The sequence below is a fragment of the Nyctereutes procyonoides genome, unplaced genomic scaffold (genome assembly GCF_905146905.1).
Source record: "Nyctereutes procyonoides isolate TBG_1078 unplaced genomic scaffold, NYPRO_anot_genome, whole genome shotgun sequence".
Lineage (NCBI taxonomy): Eukaryota > Metazoa > Chordata > Mammalia > Carnivora > Canidae > Nyctereutes > Nyctereutes procyonoides.
Genome location: NW_026575126.1, coordinates 56,110,018 through 56,130,955, shown reverse-complemented (window position 1 = coordinate 56,130,955; position 20,938 = coordinate 56,110,018). Strand labels below are relative to the sequence as shown.

At 42.9% G+C, this 20,938-nt stretch overlaps 1 protein-coding gene across 3 annotated transcripts in view; it reads right to left on the bottom strand.

Moving 5' to 3' along the window:
* PRKCB (protein kinase C beta) overlaps positions 1-20,938 on the bottom strand; it is a 328,355-nt gene that overhangs the window by 92,840 nt on the left and 214,577 nt on the right. For all 3 annotated transcript variants that reach the window (XM_055340824.1, XM_055340826.1, XM_055340825.1), the window contains 3 exons: positions 16,865-17,021; positions 15,525-15,659; positions 4,813-4,909 (listed from right to left, as the gene is read on the bottom strand). In XM_055340824.1, coding sequence (XP_055196799.1) covers positions 4,813-4,909; positions 15,525-15,659; positions 16,865-17,021 — 389 coding nt within the window. The remainder of the gene's footprint in view (positions 1-4,812; positions 4,910-15,524; positions 15,660-16,864; positions 17,022-20,938) is intronic.

The window sequence follows — 20,938 nt, the reverse complement described above, 5'->3', positions numbered from 1 at the left end:
ACACTGCATTCTCCAACCTGTGAGGATCCAAATCCTGCCCATCCCCTGGCTCCCAGTCCCCGTTCTGGGCCTCAGGGGGACACCTCAAGTTCCAGGACACTCTGCTGGAGAAGCATGAGTAAGGGAATCCAACTTCCCAGTTTCTCCATCTGACCTTGCTTCATGGACATTTTGTTTTCTGCCATTTGAAGAGCTGCAAGTGGCCACTGGCTTCAGCCCTGAGTCCTGAGAGCCACTTTCCTTCCTCTGAATTCGGGACCAAAAACCCTCTTTCCCACTCTCCATCTCAATTTGCTTCTGTGCCTTTTCTCATAGGTACGGGCTATAGAACTGTAATGTCTGTGCCCCCTATCAAAGCTATAGTTTGTGTCCTCTCCTCCAAAATTCACATATTAAAACCCTACCCTACAACGGTGATGGCGTAAGGAGATGGGGCCTTTGGGAGGCTATTAGGTCATAAGGGTGGAGCCCCTATGGGTAGGATTAGTGCTCTCATAAAAGAGGTCCCAGAGGGCTCCCTCAGCTCCTCCTCCAAGGGAAGACACAGTGAGAAGAGAGCTGTCTAGAAACCAGGAAGGGGATTCCCACCAGGACGTGACCAGACTGGGGCTTTGATCTTGGGACTCCCCAAGTTTACCACAGTCCCCACCATGCCCTACTGTCTGACACCAAGTTTTCCCCCCTCCTTGTTATCTGTCTGGTTTGTGACCCCTACACAGTGAACCTTTGGAGGACAAGAAGCCTGTCCTGTGTTCCTCTGAAAGTTCCCTGATCCCCAGAGCCTCAGGCCTAGCAAATATTCCACCAAAAAGCAAACATTCTAAAATTGAGGCATAAAATGAAAATTATCCTCTATCTTGCTGGGCTGGATATGTCTTCAGAAACAGGAATACACTAATGGTTGCCTTTTTATGTCTTGTAATTTAGAGCCCTAGAACTTGGGGCTCAAAGAGAAAGCTAATAGACTGCATTTCTGAGCCAGGAGCCCTGCCTTTTTCCAGACTGCACTGGAGGGCAGCAGAGGCACCTCGGGACCCAGTCTCCAGGGCTGCATTTTGAGTGATTAGTACCTGCCCTGGTTTGAACTAGAGACTCCTCTGCAACCCCCAGCCCTATGAGGAGCTCCTATAGGCACCCCAGTACCAAGCAGCAGAGGCGAAGCCTCAGTAGGCTTTAGTCCCCATAGATCCCTCCTGATCCTGAACTGGCCCTCCCAAAGACCAGAAGGAATACGTCCCAAGCTTTATTTATTCCAAGGGGAAAGCTGATAATGACAATAATGGCCTGACAGTTGAATGCTATGACATGCCAGACACTGTTCCAAATGCATTCTCTCATTCGATCCTTAGAAGCTAAGAAATGTTGTCATTCCCCCATTTTAGAGACGGGTAACCCAAGGCTCAGAGAGATAAAGTAACTTGCCTGCAGTCACCCAGCAAGAAACTGGCAGAGCCGGATTCAAATTTGAGCAGCCTGGCCCTGGGACCATACAAATGGAATAGGTTTCATTGCACAGAGGAGGCTCAGGTGTCTCGCCAAGACCCCCTCCCCCTGGCATGCTCCTCTCTACAGCTGGGGCTCCTTACCACTCACACCTGCAGCTCTACCTGCGGGGCTCATTCTCCAGCTGCAGGAGCAAGCAGAGGCTAGTTAAGCTGCAAGCGCTGGCTAGTTAAGTCCCCTAAAAGCAGCCACCAGCTGGCAACAGAAGTTAAACTGGTGGATAATACTGCAATTTCATGTGCCCCAATTGGGACCCCCACCCCTACCCCGAGGCACACATTCAACTCCCAGAGTTCTCTGGCGAGGTTAAACCCCAGCTGCCCGCGGTGCTAACCTGCTTCATCATACACACCTTCCCAGGCCTCTCTGCCCCTTCATCAATGATGCTTCCTGGGACCACCTCCCAAAGAAACTCCCTGCACTTGAATCCTTATGGTATGTGGCTGGGGGAACTCAACCCAGGATAATGAGCAGCTAGCTATGGGATGTTGCTTAACTTCTCTGAGATTCAGTTTCTTCATCCGTAAAAGAAAAACGGGGATGCTAATAGTATCTGCTATTCAGGGGCATTGCAAGGGTTAAATACATTGATGTTTCCAGAGCACTTAAAATAATAAATGGCACAGAGGAAGCATTTTATTATGTAAGAAAATTCGAAGAATGTCCAAAAGCCCAATCCAAACCATCCAAGATGCAGTTTTCCCTTCGTTGACCTATAGACAAGCCCGTGGTCAGACAAAAGCCCCCCAGACCGAGCCAACTCTAACATTCTGAACACACATTGGACAGTACCCACACCAAGCTCACCCTGCAATGAAGTTCTATTACCCCAATGCCAGCAGCTCGATTTTACCGTCATTCAGAATTTCTCCACATAAGAGGCTTGAAAGTAATTTCTGAGTCATTCTGGGTGCTAATTGGTTATTGCACAGGGATTACATTTCTCACGTTCAAGGTCAACTGAAATTTCTCTGTGTGTCTGAGAACAATTTTCGGTCTGTTGGAAACGTTTTTTTAATCAGCAACTATGGTACAGAGCAATTATAATTCAGGCATAAACAAGCGTTTGCAGGCTCTTGCTAGAAATAAACGGATGCATTTTGTTGCATGCAGATAAAACAGTCCTTTACTGAAGTAAAGGAAGCCAGTAACTGGCCCGGACAAAACGCTATGTTCATGCAGGAATTGTTCTCCGTGGCATCCTGAAATGTCATCCTAGCTGCCCTAGGATGGAAGAAAGCATTTTGCAAACTGAGACTCCATTTTATTTTTATTTTTACTTTTTTAAAGATTTTATTTATTTATTTATTTATTTATTTATTTATTTATTTATTTATTTATTTATTTATTTTAGATTTTATTTATTTATTCATGAGAGACACACAGAGAGGCAGAAACATGGGCAGAGGGGAAAGCAGGCTCCCTGTGGGGAGGGAGCCTGAGGCAGGACTTGATCCCTGGACCCCAGGATCACGCCCTGAGCCCAAGGCAGCCGCTCAACCACTGAGCCACCCAGGCTCCCCAAGACTCCATTTTATATGAGAAAAAAGTGGCCTTGTTTTTTGTTGTTGTTTTTTTACCCACAACAGCATATTTTTAACACAGCAGCAAGTGGGCACAGTTTCATCAAAACCTTGAGGGAAGGGGACGCCTGGGTGATTCAGTCAGTTAAGTGTCTGCCTTCCACTCAGGTCATGATCTTGGGGTCCTGGGATCAGCCCTACATCCAGCTCACTGCTCAGGGAGGACTCTCTGCCCCTTCCTTTGCTATCTCTCTCTTTCTCTCTCTCAAACAAATAAATAAAATCTTTAAAAAAAAAAAAGTTGAAGCAAAGAGATGGAAGGTATTCTCTGGAAGGACTAACCAACAGTGTCCAGTTCTTGGCTCCACTGCATGGGATGTCCATTTACCAGCTCCTCTGGGCTTGAGCCAGCTCTGCAGGAATAACCTTCACTTATCAAGTTCACTGGAGAATGACTGATAAGCCCAAGGCCAGTGTGTTTATCCCACTTATTTCCAGGAAGGGATATCCCCTGGGTCAGACCCATCACCACAGTCTAACTTTTGTGCAGGGTCCAACAAGGGTCAATGCTCAAGTGCTATTTCTGTCAAGTTGAGGGGGAGATGAACACAGATCTTGGGATAAACGCTAAAGCCCTTGCCATTGCCGGCACAGCCCTTCTACTGTGATGACCAGCTACTTCCTCAGCCTTATTTGCTCGCTCTCCTCTACCCACACTGGCCTTAAGTTTCACATGGTCGCTATATAACTCCCCACCCCAGGGCCTTTACACAAGCTGTCCTCCCTGAATGGAATTTCCTTTTCCCCCTCTGTACTCAGTTAACTTGCACCATTGTTGCCTCAATCACACCCTCCCTGTCCTCTCTGTCCCTCCCCTTCATAATTCCCAGAGTAGCACAGACCTCTCTTTCACAGAACTTTACCTGGTCACGATTTTTTTTTATGTGCCTGTGTGATTATTTGATGAATAACTATGACAATAATCTATTTCATTTTAGCTATTTTATGCAATTTTTTCAGAGTTAGCAGGCCGTCACTGTTTATCTAGAATTGATGATTTCCCATCAGACTCAGTATATTGAGTTCGTACAAACAAAATAATGTGTTTTCCCTTATGTAACGACTTTAAAATCACTCAATACACATGTAATGAAAGAACTCAAACTCATCTTCCCTAAAACATTTTCTTTGTAAAACCAGGATGTGCCCTACACACCAGCTACTCTCACACAGCTGAAAATGGGATCTAGTAGTCCCACAGAAGGGAAAGGGCTTAGCTGAGGTAGAAGCAGAGCTAGATAGTAGCCCAAGGTTAGGGCCAAGGGTTCTTCATCTTCAGAAGATATACCCATCGATATTTTATGAAGTCAGCAGCATCACCGATTCCATTTGTTCACAGTACAGCACTAACCCACCAATATATCCAAATCCAGATTCTATCCTTGGCCTCAGTGACTCTGCCTCCAAAATGGAGCACTCCCCTATCCACTTCTTTCTTTCACCGTTACTACCATCCCAGCCCAAGCTACCATCAAAATGACCTAAGAAGTGAAGGAGAACTTTCAGGGAAAAGTTAGGACAAGGAGGCAGGAATGACTTCACAAAACAGGGTACATTTGGTTTGGGTTTTGTAGGATACCAAGGAGTTTTCTGGGAGACAGAATAACGTTGCAAAGGCATGCAGTCATGAAAGGCCTTGATAGAAACCCCACCATAAGTGGGAAAAACGGCACAGAAGTGGACTCAACTGACAGTTCCCACTGACATAGAAAGAAAGACCTCTCACCTCGAATTTCTGCCGTAGTTCCTCATTGCCCTCACTTCCTTCGGGTGGCACAGGTACATTGAAGTACTCGCCTTCCTCCTGGCTCAGCAACTTAAACCTAAAGGGAGACAGGGAGATGAGATAAATTCTATGACTGTACTTGATATTATTTTGCTGGTTAGGCTAAGGAGAGGAAGACTATAGACATCTGTATCCTAAAGAAATGTGTTGAGGGTTTTTTTTTTCTTTTGGGGGAGGTGCGCACATGTATGTTTGTAACCAGGTATACTACATAATTTTGTAACTATTCCACAGTTTTCAGAAAAAAATGAATGTTCTGGATGCATTTATGGGATGTAATGTGCTGGCCCTGGCTCCATCTCTCTCTCCATACACACAGCTTTTCTTAGTTCTATCATTCAATACTGTATGTGTTTACCTCCTTTTTGTCCACTAAGTGCTTTCTTATTCTGAAAAATGCTATGAAGATCTCCCACGGTCGATGGATTCTTATCACATTCTCCCAGCATCCTGGCACTCACTAGCATTTGGATAACTATAGACTTGTCTCCATGATGTTGCTTTCTCTGCACACACCTTCCCAAAGTCCCCTGTATTAACTCCTTGAGAAATGGCATCCCTAAATGGGTAAGTACACAGCCCTGGAGTCCAATTCTGCCTGGGTCCAAATCTCACCTCTGCCCTTGCCTCCTTGGATCAGTAGAGAAGCGAGCTAGGCTCTCTGAGCCTCAATTTTTCTCATCTATAAATTACAACAAGAGGGTTTTTTTCAGGGGCGCCTGGCTGGCTCAGTCAGTAGGGCATGTAACTCTTTTTTTAAAAAAAGATTTTATTTATGTATTATTTGAGAAAGAGAGAGAAAGCATGAGCATGGAGGTGGGGCAGAGGGAGAAGCAGGCTCCCCACTGAGCAGGGAGCCCAACGTGGGGCTCGATCCCAGGACCCTGAGATCATGACCTGACAAAGGCAGACACTTAACCAACTGAGCCACCAGGCACCCGAGCATGCAACTCTTAATCTCAGCGTCATGAGTTTGAGCCCCACATTAGGCATAGAGATTACTTTTTAAAAAAAGTCTTTTTCATAGGATTACTGTGAAGCTGAGATATGGTGATATGGTGACTCATGTAAAATGATAAGCACAGTGCCTGGCATTTAGTAAGTGATAAAAGAAATCATCAACATCATTATGGATATTGACATTATCCTCATAAACAATATGGCTTCAGTATGTTTTCAACCACAAAGATGTTTCCGTCTACTCAAAGGATAACACAAGAGTGAGAAACGAAAAAGGCATTCCAAAGATATCCGAGTCGCTAGAAGGAAAAAACATCCCGGAGCTCCTCACTCCCAAAGAAAGACTTTCTAACCCAAATCCACAGTTCTCAGAATGATTTTTTCCCTCCATTCACAAAACTTCCTCAGCAGCTTCTAAAAATAGGAGAGGTGATTCAAAACAGGGATTATTTGCGCCTCTCCGCCTCCACATTTAATATTCAATTGTCCTCTTCCCAATTTCCCAAAGAAATACAAAAATAAAAGAACATCTGTATTTTCGTTGGCAATCAAGAAGGGTGCTATCCACACAGCAGGGACTTCCAGGAACTCCCACAAATTAAAGTAATAGTAAGAAACCATGCAGCTCTGGTTGGCCAATGTTATCCCCCTTTGTGGATTTTGCTAAATCTGGACATTATGATCCACGTCATGTTTTTCATTATATCAAGTCTCTTTTTTTAAATAGTATATTCACTTTAAAAAGGAAGCCAACAGGTTACAAGTAAAAAGTAACTGTAAAAACATAAACGGACGCAAATCAGAGTTACCCAAGACCAAGGAAATAGCGTTGCTTACCGAAGGCTCTGAGACTACTGCCTGCCCCTCCTTGTGAAAATGAAAGATCAGCCAGCAGCGGAAGTAGAAGAATGTTAAGGGTACAGCAACAGCTGCTAAGACTTTCTCTTTGTGGTAAACTGAAGGTTTGAGGGAGCACTGGCCAAAGGATAGCTTGGCCTGAGTGCACTTCAGGATTATTAATGCCCCAGCCAGGTACTATCTAAACCATGTATGGTCTAAGCCACTTTGGAAACAACAGATCAAGGGGAACTGACCAGCCTGACCAGTCAGTGGGACCCCCAACAGAACCCCACTAACAACTCTGGGCCAGACCCCCAGGGACTAGATGACAGTCACCAATTCTGATCCATATTCAGGAAGGATGGGGCATGTCATGGTGCCCTCGCTATGTGTGCTGGAACCAGTATATGTCACTACTGCCTCTGAATTAGGACTTGTGTCCGTTAGAAAAGAAACGCAAGGACTCCTTCCAAATTTGAGTTGCACAAAACCAATATGGGGAAAATCCCTCCAATAGGGCAGAAGGGCTGCCTGTTGGGCAGCTGTTTCCAGCTGTGGATCTCTCCAAAATAGCTACAGGGAACAGGATCCCTATTCTGACAAAGAAAATTTTCAAAAACTACAAAAGACTCCTTTTTCCCTTCATCTGATTTTGAAAAATTAAAACTGAGACACTCATCATTTCTGTGCTCATCTATCTATAAGGATGGGCAGATGCAGAAAAATAACAGTAGGTATGAAAAACTCAGTCAAATAAAGAGAAACAATGAGAAATCAGGTAAGTACCTCCCATGAAATAGAACTATTGCCAAAAGACAGAAAATTCTGAAAAATACCTAGTTCATAGTTTCAATGAGATTCAAGAGGCTAATGCATCTTTGAAAAGGGAAGAATCTGAGATTAGAAAAGGTTACCTTCAGAAGAAACATGCAATTACTAAATTTAAAAATCCACTGGAGACAACAAACACTCGGTTGCATAATTCAGATAACAATTAGGGAATTAGAAGACAAACCTGAGAAATTTTTCTGGCAGTTGAATCTGATATTTATTATATTGATTAGAGTTGACCTGATGCTTTATATGCCATTAAGAAAAATGCATATTACCAAAATTAACATACAACATGAAAGGAGGGAATATCACAACATATACATCAGGAAAGTCATTATGATCTGTCTTATGTAAAAAGTTCTTATAATTCAATAAGAAAATGGCAGGCAAAAAAATCAGGACATAGTCATTTATAAATACAAACAAATGGCAATATACAAATGAAAATATTCAACAATATATATATGATGTTGAAATTATGTAAATATGTATAATTAGTAACAAAATATGTATAATCTTAGCATTCTATCTTTGAAATTTACAATACCAGATGTTGACAAGTGTGGGTGAAATGAAAAGTATCACACAGCACTGGTGAGAATGTAAATTGAAAAAGATTGCAGAACAGTTTGGCAAACACTGTAATAATACATATGTTCTCAAAGCCATCGATTCCAAGATCAGGAATTTCTTAGGAAATAATTAAAGCTATGCACAAAGGTTTTTGCTGCAAATATATTTACTGTAGGATTATTTATATAGGTATTAGGCACTACATATCTTATAATAAGAATATGATTCTGTAAGTTGAGGCAGATCTATAGGGCTACATGAAAATGATGTTGCCCAAGATTACTGAATTATAAGGAAATGTGTTCATATGCATTGTTAGATGAAAAATGCAGGCTGCTACACAGTATGCACAGTAAAATTTCATTTTTTGTTTAATATACACACTTGAGTGCACACACACATATACACATACACAATACATACACACAGAAGAAAACCTCTTAAGTAGTATCAATAGTGATATCCCTGGACAGTGGGATTCTGGATAATATTTTGTTTTCTTATTTATGTTTTTCTAATAATTATTCAATTAATGATAATCACTAACACTTACTGATTACTACTGACTTACACTATTTTAGTATCACAACAATTCTATGACATAAATACCACTATTATCTCCAAATGAGAAAAGGAATCAGAGGCAAAGTAACTTGCCCAGGGGTACACAGCTAGGAAATGGAGAAGCAGAGATTCCAATCCAGGAAATCTGAATCCAAAGCCTTAGTTTTCTGTGGGGAGAGATGGGGCTTGTAATAAGACCAAAATGACATTACTAGTAATAACAAAAGAAAGCTTAAAGAAACATAATTTTAAAGTAACAATGATATAATAGTTATCTGTTTATAAGAAGAATAAAAAGAATGAAATGGGAAAATAAGAAACCCCTCAGAATCAGAAAAATCATGCTGGAAATGTGGCAATTATGGCCATAAATATTATAATATTTCCCTATGGAAAAGAAGAAAGACTTCTGAATCCTTCTGGATTCATGTTGGCTTTTGGGTTTTTTTCAACCCAACAACACACTGGTTGTTATACCAAACCAAAGAACTCAGGTTAAACATGAGAAAATGGGCAGGATCCACGAGGAAAGAAGTATTTACCACTCTGCAACCAAAGGAGACAAGTTGAAAGGTCAATCAGATGTCATCATTCCTTGGCTCCTCAACTTACTCGGGCAGAAGACAATGTTCCTAAAAGGCCTGCATGGGATCTGCCACGCCCCCCTCATCCCCAGTCCTTGTTTCCCACTGCTACTTCCTTTGCAGATCCAGCTCCAGCCATACAGGTCAATTCCTTAACCCTCAAACCTGCAGGGACACTCTTGCCTCAGGGCCTTTGCACTTGCTGTTCTCACCATCTGGGACAATCTCTCCCTAGACTTCCACATATGTACTCCCTCACCTCCCTTCAGGTCTTTGCCATGTGTCACCTTTTCAGTGAGTCTTTTCCTGGGAATCGTTTTAAATAAATCAGAGTATCACCCCCACAAACACCCCCAGCATTCCCTACCCTTGTTTTTTGTTCAATTTTCTCTATAACATTTATTTTTAATTTTTTTAAAGTAAGCTCCATGCTCAGTGTGGAGCCAATGCAGGGCTTGAACTCATGAAACTAAGATCAAGACTTGAGCTGAGATCAAGAGTCAGATGCTTAACTGACTGAGCCCCTCCAGGCGCCCCTCTCTATAACATTTATCAGCCTCAAATGTCCTATTTTTTACTACTCGTTTTTGTTCATTTTAAAAGATTTTGTGTATTGTTCTCCATATAAAAAGAAATCTCTACAAACCCAAAGATTCCAGCACACAGCTACCTGCTATGTATATTCACTGAAGAAATGCCAACAACAAGGCAAAAATCACAGGCAAAGAGTATTAACTGTGACAGACATAAGTCTGTGTTGATATAAGTCATTTTGGAAAATAAGTCTTGAAGAGCTACGTAGTTGATAATGATGCCACATACAAATGTGGCAAAAACCATCAGAGATGAAAGAAAATGTCCAAAAAGTGTTACTAGGAGAACCTTAGCAAGCACCATACATTTTGGTCAAATGAAACAAATTTAAAAAATAGGAAGGCATAAGAGATCTGGATATTATATTAAAATGGAATTAAGAAATATTGAAATGCATACCCTACAAGTAGTAAATGTAATCTTTTTATTGAAGTGTCCACAGAACATTTAGTAACACTGAACTAAACTAAACTGAAAAAAAGAAAAGAAAGAAAGAAAGAGAGAGAGAGAGAGAAAGAAAGAAAGAAAGAAAGAAAGAAAGAAAGAAAGAAAGGAAGGAAGGAAGGAAGAAAGGAAGAGAAGGAAAGAAAAGAAAAAAGAAAATGAAAGGAAAGGAAAGAGAAACGAAAAGAGTACAGGCCATATTCTCTAACTATAAAGTACTAACACTGTCATTTGACATTAATAATGAAAAATGAAACAAAAAGCTAACATCAATGGTTTCCAAAATGCCCAAATAAAGCCACACTTCAAAGGAAATTAAAAACACAATTGCAGAGCCTGAGCAAGGAATGCAACATATCACAGCTTGGAGGAAATCTTTATTCCCTCCGATGCTTGTTCTTTATTCTTGAAGAGCAGAGTCCGTTAAGAGAGGAAAAATAAATTAGCAAAATGTTAAACTGAAATTCACAGGCAACCACCCCACAAATGCACAATAAAGAAGAAAACTGAAATGGAATTGATACGTAAATCCCAGAGCTCATTCTTTGCAGAAAAATAAAGCACAGCAAAACAGATGAACCCCTGGAAAACAAGGGGAAGGAAAGGAGAAAGCAGAAACAAATAAAATTAGAAACAAAGGAGTGGGTCTGATGACAGACGCAGGGCTGGTGGCAAAGTGGCAGATGAGGGGCCTGGGGCTGGCGTGCCACATCTGGGAGCTCTCACAGCTGCCTTCTGCCTTTCTGCCTTCTGCCTTTCTGCCAATTTTAACGCAACACAAGAGCTAGGAGAGCTCATCCCCTGCCAGATGGGGAAACTGAGTCTCAGAGATGGGATGTAACTCACCCAAGAGCCCACAGGGACAAGAATCCAAATTTCTAGAATTTGATGCATTTACAATCAAGACAGCATCATAGATATCTTGGCTCTGAATCTGAAGAGCGCTTTTATCTGAAAAATCCAAAGAGGGCTTTTATTTAGCAAAAGTTCCCTCCTATAATTTCATCAATTTCACAACTCTCCTAGGAGGCGGGTGGCGGATGCTGTAATTAGCCATAATGGAGTTGTAACCACTGAGAAGGCTGTAGTACAGAGAGGTAAAGTGATTCACCTGAAGTCACAAAGCTTCCATCCACATAGGAGAACCAAGGTCAAAACCCACCCGTATACCCTCTAGGTCACTGCCAACTCCTGTACCAGGAGGCAAAAAGGGATATGCATGTGCTTAGGCCCTAGCATCCTAAAGACCTGGACTCAGACTCAAGCACCATCACTTACAGGCTGTGTGTCCTTTTACACAGTGCTCGGCTACTCTTTTTTTTTTTTTTTTTAAGATTTATTTATTTATTGAGAGAGAGAGAGAGAGAGAGGCAAAGACACAGGCAGAGGGAGAAGCAGGCTCCACGCAGGGAGCCCGATGTGGGACTTGATCCCGGGTCTCCGGGATCACACCCTGGACTGAAGGCGGCGCTGAGCCCCCCGGGCTGCCCAGTGCTCTGCTACTCTGATCCTAGGAACAACGCTCCATATAGAACTAGCAGGAGAACTGAAAGATGATGAAGTGTGCTTGTGGGGATATTACAGGCTTAGTCCTTAGCCCTCCCTGCACTCTGCTGTCTGCTTTCAGGGAGTAGATAGGGCTGGCACCAGCCCAGAAAGGAGTGGCACCTGTGGGAGAGCCTCATCCATCTGGGCCTGAAGAACCACGAGAAGTGAGCAAAGATAGGGTAAAAGCAGAGGGGCTTTGCCCACCCAGCCTTCTCTGTCCTGCACAGAGACCTACATGGAGGGCCACACATCACAGCAGCAGACCAGGGAGGGATACAAGGAGAACTCAGACAGCCCTCCTTGCTCCCACACAGGAAACAGAAATGACGGCTCACACAAGTGGCCTGGGGTAGGTCAAAGAGGCAACAGGCCAGGCCCTGGGACTCTAGCAGGAAGCCAGAAATGATGCTCCAAAGCTGTAGGGGGGGCGGGGGGCATCCCACCTCTGCGGGCACGGGTTGGACCAGGCAGGAGGATCTGCTGCTCTATAGCAGTGAAGCCCAGAAGTCATACCACAGGCTGGAGGGTCCCCTTCTCACCACCAGGAGGTCACAAAACTGTATAAGAAAGTCTGGATGCCTTATAGAAAATAAAGAGGCTGTTACTGGGTATCAATGTGTGACTCTAGGACACCTGGAAATTGATCAGCCCAGAGCTTGGCATTCAGTTAAGAGTCAATAAGTGGTAGCTATTGTTGCTGTAATTATTATTATTATGTTCTCTCTCCTGTCTCACGAAGACCCCCTGGGGATCATATATTCCTTGTCTTTAACCTCTTTACGCCTGACTTAAGGAGGAAGGAACACGCAATCTGCTGGTAGTGCTAATGGCAGCATGCAAAGTCAGATCATCCATATGTTAAGAAAAATTACCCAAGTTTTTATCATGAATGGATGTCATACTTTGTCAAATGCTTTTTTTTTTAATCTATTGAGGTGATCATATAGTTTTTATCTTCTCTCTTGTCAATGTGATGTATCCTGCTGATTAATTTGAGAATACTGAACCACCCTTGCTTCCCCAGGATAAAGCCTACTCGATTGTGGTGAATGGTTTTTTTTAATGTATTGTTAGATTTGGTTTGCTAGTATTTTGTTGAGAAGCTTTGCGCCTATGTGACACTTGGGAAAACACCAAGAAGATGGCAGTGTGACCTCTTACCATCAAGCGATAACATTTTCTAATTAGTTATTTCCTTCCCCACTACTACTTGTTAAAATTACTATAACTTAGTACTGTTACTTATAATCCACAATCCAGGAAGGCCCAGACGGCTTCCCAGCTCTGCAAAGACAAAAGCTAACTTTTAGATAGTCTTCTAGTCGGGGACTCCTGGCTGGCTTCATCAAGCATGCAACTCTTGATCTCTGGGTTGTGAGTTCAAACACCAGGTTGGGTGTAGAGATCACTTAAAAATAAAAATCTTAAAAAAAAAAGTTGTTCCAGTCTGGTAGACTTGCCTCCAAGGCTGTGATTTCATTGCCCTGTTTAGCAGTCAATTTTACCTCTAACTTAGCAAAGTGACTTCACATTCCTATGTCTCTTGACATACCAACATCAGCTTGTCAAACCTTCAGAATCAGCCAGTCATGTACCTGGCTTCCCCATTCATGAGCTGAGCTAAGGAAAACTGTGACAAATGCTCATTACCTATTTTTTGAGAATTCTGTTGTTAACCATTTGTGATCTGTGCTTCAACACATCTTATTACTACTGATATTTTTTTAAAGATTTTTATTTATTCATTTGACAGAGAGAGAGAGAGAGAGCACACCCAGGGGGAGTGGCAGAGAGAGAGGAAGAAGCAGGATCCCCACTGAACAGGGAGCCTGACATGGGGCTTGATCCCAGGACCCCGGGATCATGATCTGTCCCAAAGGCAGATGCTTAACAGACTGCCAGGTGCCCAACTACTACAAATTTTTTTTTTTTAGATTTTATTTATTTATTCATGAGAGACACACAGAGAGAGGCAGAGACATAGGCTGAGGGAGAAGCAAGCTCCCCACAGGGAGCCCAATGCAGCACTGATCTCAGGACCCCAAGGTCACGACCCAAGCCAAACGCAGCCGCTCAACTACTGAGCCACCAGGTGCCCCCCACTACTACTATTTTTATATGCACTTGGCTTCCAATCTCCTTCACATCTGTTATTGATCAGTTACTGATGTCATTTCTTCCCCTTCCAGAAGTTACGCTCCATGAGGGCAGGTCTATCTTATATCTGATGGATCTCTAATGACTGGAATGGAATAGAAAGAGACTCAGTATCTACTTGAATAAAAGTCTGTGATACATATAGGGGTGCCTGGGTGGCTCAGTCAGTTGAACATCCCACTCTTGGTTTCATCACAGGTCATGATCTCAGAGTGGTGAGATGGAGCCCTCTCCCTCTGCCCCTCCCTGTGCTCATGCACTCTCTCTCTGAAATAAATAATGAGTCTTTAAAAAACAACAACAAAAAAGTCTAGGATAAATATGGAGGAGAGACAAGGAAGTTGTACGGTGAACAATGGAAAGGATATGTGGCCTGTTGATACATTCTCTTTCTTGCTAAACCGGTTTGACTTTTATTTTCTTTCACTTGTAACTGAAAAAGCCCTGAATGAAACCATTCAGAAAGGAGACAATTTCTCTTAAAGAGATAAGAGCAGCCACTAATCTCTGCTTTGCCCAAAGCTCTGGTACCAGATTGGACTACATATTCAGACTCTTTTACTTAAACGACAGTGAAACAAACCATTGTGCCAAGGGGGCTCATCCAGCCTCTTCACTGGGAATACTGAACAAGGATTTTTTGCTATGGGAAGGGAACAAAGCAAAGACTGTGGAACAAAGGAGAACTGCAGCTGACCATGACCGCAATCTCCCAGCACCTCTGTGGCCAGGCTTGGTAGGCAGTCCCAACAAAGGAGCATCTTCAGACAGGGCCAGAATCTGACCGTAGACTGCATCTATCTTTAGGGTATATTGTGAAACCCATTTTAGTGCCCATGGGGCCAGTCAAGACATGCAACTGTGTAAACCTGGACGGATATAAAGCAATAGCAAATAGTGAAGACTATGGCAGACAGAAAATCCATGTCCTGTCTGAAGGAGGCATTAACTAACCACTCACCTGTTCTCAGCTGTTGCCTTCTAGGTCCAGTACATCCAGATACTTCTGGCTTTGCAAGCCAGAAGTCTAGATTTTTTTTTTTTAAAGTAGGCTCCATGCCCCAATGCAGGGCTTGAACTCGACCCTGAGATCAAAACTTGAGCTGAGATCAAGGGTCACACACTTGGGGCACCTGGGTGGCTCAGTCAGTTAAGCGTCTGCCTTTGGCTCAGGTTCTCCCTCTCCCTCTGCCCTTCTCCCTGTTCATGTGCACTCTCTCTCTCAAATAAATAAATAAAATCTTAAAAAAAAAAAAAAGAAGAAGAAGAATTGGACACTTAACCGACTGAGCCACCCAGGTACCCGCCCCCCCAAAGTCCAGATTTTTATGGAAAATGTCCTGATTTTAAAAATACGAACCACTGATTTTTTTTTAAGTACAAGGACCAAACATAGATATAAAACATATCTGTGAGGCAGATCCAATCTACCAGCCATCATTCTGTGTGACTCTGCATTAGTATTTCACTTTTAGGAGAAAAAGAAAAACATCTTTCTTCCCATGTTTGCTGGACCAAGCTGTATGGTAGCTTTCAAAGCAAAATCCTGCTTACCAGCCATCAACACCAGCTTTCTGCAGTTCAGAAATCCCAAACGACAAAGATCCCATGAAGTCATTCCTGCTGGTCAAATCCCAATCCCAAATCTCTACAGACAGTCTTCTGTCTTTGTCCGATTCTTTCAGTTGGCTGCAAAGCACAAAAAACAAGAAGTCAGTGGAGGTTAGGTTACAGTGATTTCTCAAGCAGATGAAATGTTTAAGAGGACAAGGCCCGAAGACAGGAATTTTTTAAGATTACAAGCTGTTGCAAGAAACATATTCTGTTTCCATCCTGGGAAGTTCCCCAGGGAGGGAGAGCTTCTCCAGTTCGACAGCCTGTGGCTTAGCAGGATGGAGAACCTGAGCCAGCTCCGATAGAAACAGTTCTAGCTACTTCTGCTACCTTACATGTTAGTAGGGCTCGGGATGTTCAGGAAACCATATTGCCACAGTTGCTATAGCAAATGTGGATACCAATGATATAAATGCATGAGTGTCTGCACACATGTGAATCACCATGAGGCTGAGGACATGCATGGAGGAAGCAGTCTTGTCGGGGCCGGTCAGGGGAAACTGCCTGTTCTGAGGCATGTCCTCGACTGCAGCTGAGATGTGCCCCAGAGAGAGGAAACAGGGGATGGGGCTCCCACAAGGAATTATGTTTTTGGGCCATAGTCTCTGGAGTCAGGCTGTCAGAAGCCAAATTGCCCTTGACCCCATATTTGCCAGGGGACTCTGGCCATGTTCTTTAACCTCTTGAAGCACCGTTGGTTAAATGGGGATGAAATGGCCAATAAACTGAGATCATTCAATAGAATGCTTTTTATAACCAGGATATGCTCCACAAATATTGGCTGATGTCCCTAACACTTATGGGCCAAGATGCATCAAAAAGCTGCCCCAGGTTCTTGGAGCACTGGCTAGGGAAGATCCTCATGGAAGTTGGCAGAGAACTCTCAACAGGCTGCAGCCCCAGCATATCCATATTCACACTGAACCCCGGAGGGGGGATCGTCACATCCTATGGGTTATGTCCTACTGTTCACTGAGACCAGAGCTTCTCCCACAACTTGCCTTCACCTAGCAACACATCACACTACTTTCTATCCCACCCACTCCCCACACCACAGACATTCTCGACTCTATTAAAAAAATAAGTTCCAGTTTTTACTTGGCTTGCAATGCAAAAATGCAGATGGAGGGGGAGGAATGGAAGGGAGGAGGGAGAGAGGGAGGGAGGGACAGAGGGAAGGAGGGACAGGAGAAATGAAATGGAAGCTGAGAGGGTGTGATCTCAGGTGATACACAAGCCAACCTTCACAACCCACCCTGCTCAGCCAGTATTTAACTTACAATCTGAATGTTTCATTCCACTCAGGGTTGAGGGAGCACTTGATGGTTTTGGTCTTCTGCTTGCTCTCACTCTTGGGGTCAGGAATCAGTTTCAGCTTCACATAAGGGTCTGACAAGCCATTGGGGTCCATAGGTACAAGGTTTTTAGCATCTCTTACTAGAAACAGAAAAGGCAATTTTAGCATTAATAGCCCTGAAATGTTGAAACATCAAGCAGTGAAAGTTAGAGAACCTGTGGAAGAGTCCTTGGCACCACACTATTTAATGGGAATTGTAACATATTAACATCAAGAGTGAAAAGGCATACAAAGCAAGATAGATGAGTGAGATGTAGCCTCTGCTCTATATGGGTTCAAAATTGATTTCTGACTCACACCGTGCTACCCACTGTGCCCCCGGGATTAACTTGTACGCTCTCTAAGCTTCTGTTCCACAAAGCCAACAAGAAAGGTCAGCTTTTTTTCATTGAGCAGCATGTGGTCAAGGTTCATCCACATTGTGGCATGTGTCAGCACTTCATTTACAACTGAATACAATCCTCTTGTATGGATATATCAAACTTTGTTTATCCATTCATTAGCTGAACATTGAGACTGTTCCTACTTTTAGCTATTGCTAATAGTTCTGCTATGAGCATCTGTGTACTGTGACACAGAAGGTCATCTGTTGTAGGATTCCATTTACATGAAACACTCAGGACAAGTAAATCCACAGAGACAGAGAGCAGAGTAGTGGTGGCCAGGAGCTGGTGGATAGGGTGAATGAGAAGGGACTACGTAATGGACAAGGGGTTTCCTTTACTGGGGATAACATTTCTTGGAACTGGATACAGCTGATGGTTGCTCAACCCTATGAATATACTAAATGCCATTGAATTGTACACTTTAAAATGGTTAATGGTTCATTTTATGTTATATGAATTTCACCTCAATTCAGAAAGCAAAAGTGAAAAGTGAAAGAGTTGCCCTCCAAACCAAAGTGTACCTGTCATCCACGTAGCACCCATAACCCCCACCCAGACAGCCCAGAGAGAAGGCTGTGAAAATATCGCAGCATTACAGGTATGCTCCACCCACAATGAAGAGCACTGAGTAAAGGAGGCTATAACACCAGCTTAAAGAAGAAGGGAAGCAGAAGGTCAGTAGTGTAGACAAAACTGGCCATAGAAAGGATGAGGTGGAATAAGATATCAGCCTAGACAATAGGAAGAAGTTAGCTAGGAGTCAACTTGAAAGCCAGTGTTGTAGGTAGCTGTGGGAAGGCAACGGGAAAATGGGAGTTGTAAGGTCTTAAGGATGCAGTGATGCAGTGCCAACCATCTCACTTGTGACAGAAAAATCCAAAGTATTGTATTAGCATACTGAATCAAGTGATCTGCCAGAAGGCTAATAGACAATGACTCCTACCAGGAATGCAAAGATGGTTCAATCATAGAAAATCTATTATTAAATATTCATTTTATGTATAGGTCAAAGGAGAAAACCATAGGATCATTGCAATTAGCTAGAAATATCAGGAAATTGTCTTCACAGGATAAAGCCTATCTGAATTATTTCATAGTGAATGATAAATGTGATCCCATTAAAGGCAGGAAGATGACAGACATCCATGACTCCAGCTATAATTTGACATCTTTTTCCTAAGTGTTCCATAAGTGCAATAATAGAATAGAAACAGAATACCGGAAAGTAGGAGATAAGGCACCCCCTCACCTCCTATAACTTTTGCTTCCACCCCATCGCAATCACCTCTTCCCTGGACTTTATCATCCCAGAAATCACACTATTTTCTCAATCTCTGTTTCACATACCCCACGATCCTATGTCCCTTCCTATTTTTCCAGTTCATTAACCCCAGTGCTCCACTGAGACAAGTCTTACACCACCAAATCAGTCTGTTGAGCTGATCTTTATTGAATCTTCACCCCAGGCCCTCTTGCCTTTATTGAACTCACCCTCAGTCTAGAGTTCATATTGCATTATAATCACTCCCTTGGAAACACCCTCAACTCCCTTGCTCTTCTTTCTTCCCATTTAACTGGAAAAAAAAAATCCAGACCCAGTTAAATTCAAAGATCTTCTGTTTATTTTCCAATGCCGAAGCAGCTGGCCATTGTTGTTGGGAGTGGGGGTAATGACATCTGACTCGTCTAAGATCCTATCACTAGGAAGGGGTTGGGACTAAATTAATAAGACAGAAAAAGGGCTGGGTGGACTGCCAGGAGAGTGACTAGGGGCCCCAGGATGCCAGCCATAACTTACTTTGCACTCTAGCGCATGGCCTTTTCTTCCATTTATCCAGAGGCTGAATTCTCTTCCCATGTCATTCTCAGGTAGGCTATATCTCATTCTTGCACCAAAAGCAAAAACTTTTCCTCTTTGACTTTGTCTCAGCCAATAAGCTTAATAAGCAGGTGCCTGTGAGGCATTAGGCATTCTGTTAGGCATTGGGGACATGGGGCCAACATAAGATGTTGATACCATCTCCAACGAATGCAGAAAACGAAATGTATTCAAAGTATAGTTGGTCACTAATGAATCGGTAGTCACATCACATAATGTACAAGGCTACAAGATGTCAGGTTTTGCATCCTGCCTAGCAGTTACTTCACATTTTGGGATCTCAATTTCTTTACCAATGAGATGGAGATAAAACATACTTCATTGGGTTGTTGTAAGAGTACAATCAGATCCAGAATATACACAGTTAGCACAGAACCTGGCCCCCAGGGAACAGTCTATATTTTTGCTATTTTATTATTATTATTACTCATACTTAGTGTCCCCTCTCGTTATATTTGTCTATTTTTGTTAAGAAGACATGACCAGGGATCCCTGGATGGCTCAGCAGTTTAGTGCCTGCCTTCGGCCCGGGGTGTGATCTTAGAGACCTGGGATCAAGTCCCACATCGGGCTCCCTGCATGGAGCCTGCTTCTCCCTCTGCCTGTGTCTCTGCCTCTCTCTCTCTCTCTCTCTCTCTTTCTCTGTCTCTCAGGAATAAATAAAATCTTAAAAAAAAAAAGAAGAAGAAGTAGGCGTGACCATTCCCAAATGGACTCCTATCAAACAGCACCACTTCTGGGTCTTCTTTAAGAATAATGCATCTGACCTTTCCACTTGAACCTTTCCAGAAGGCTCCTCAAACCTTAGAATATAAGAGTCACCCACAGGGCTTGTGAGACATATATCTCTGCAACCCACTTCTACAGAGGGATTCTGATTCAGTGACTCTGGAGTAAGAGCTGCTCATTTGTTTTTCTAACACGTTCCCAGGTGTTGCTGCTACTTCTGGTCCATACATCGCACATCAAGTAAAGCTTTTCTAGATGATATAATTTCTTAAGATCCTCATGCATTTTCCCCATAGACTACAATCTCCAACTGTTAATTTTCTCTCATTTCTTGAGTCTTCCGGGGAAAATAGCATGTGCCAGTTTCTAGGCTGGGATCTTGTAATGACACATCTATCACAGAGTAAGCTGCATAAAAACATGATCTGAGGCTCTCTGAAGTGCCAGAAACTTGTCTGTCTGGTTGATTGGCAACACATATGCAAGTGGGAACAGCTCATATCTCTTCTATCTGCCAAGGCCCACACCCTCTTCCCACCTCACTCCCCTATGTTATGAACTGATATCATGGGACCATCACCAGAACTTTCTTTTGTTGTAAGTTTACAAGTTCACAGGTCCTTCAGAGTGCTCTTTTTGGGACAAGTATGTGATGTATTTTTGAGCCAGTCTTTACAATTAATGGTTTAAGAATGACATCTCCTTGGGCCTCTACTTCTCCTGAAATCAATATTTATGATTGAGACCTGACGCCATCTCTCCCCCAACCCTCATAAATCCTTTCTTCCCTTTTTGTCTTTTTGGGTATATTATCTACTAAAGAGGTGAAAAATTTCTGTGGAAAGGAATGCAGTGGAATTGATTCTGGGACTGCTGGCGTTCACATCTCAAGCGTTCTCACTCCTGCAACCACCACATCATGAGCAGCTGACAGTAGCTGCAGGCTAAGATCCAGAGGCCTGTCCCTCCTGAAGCTTTTCAAAGTAAAGTCATGTTTCCCAGC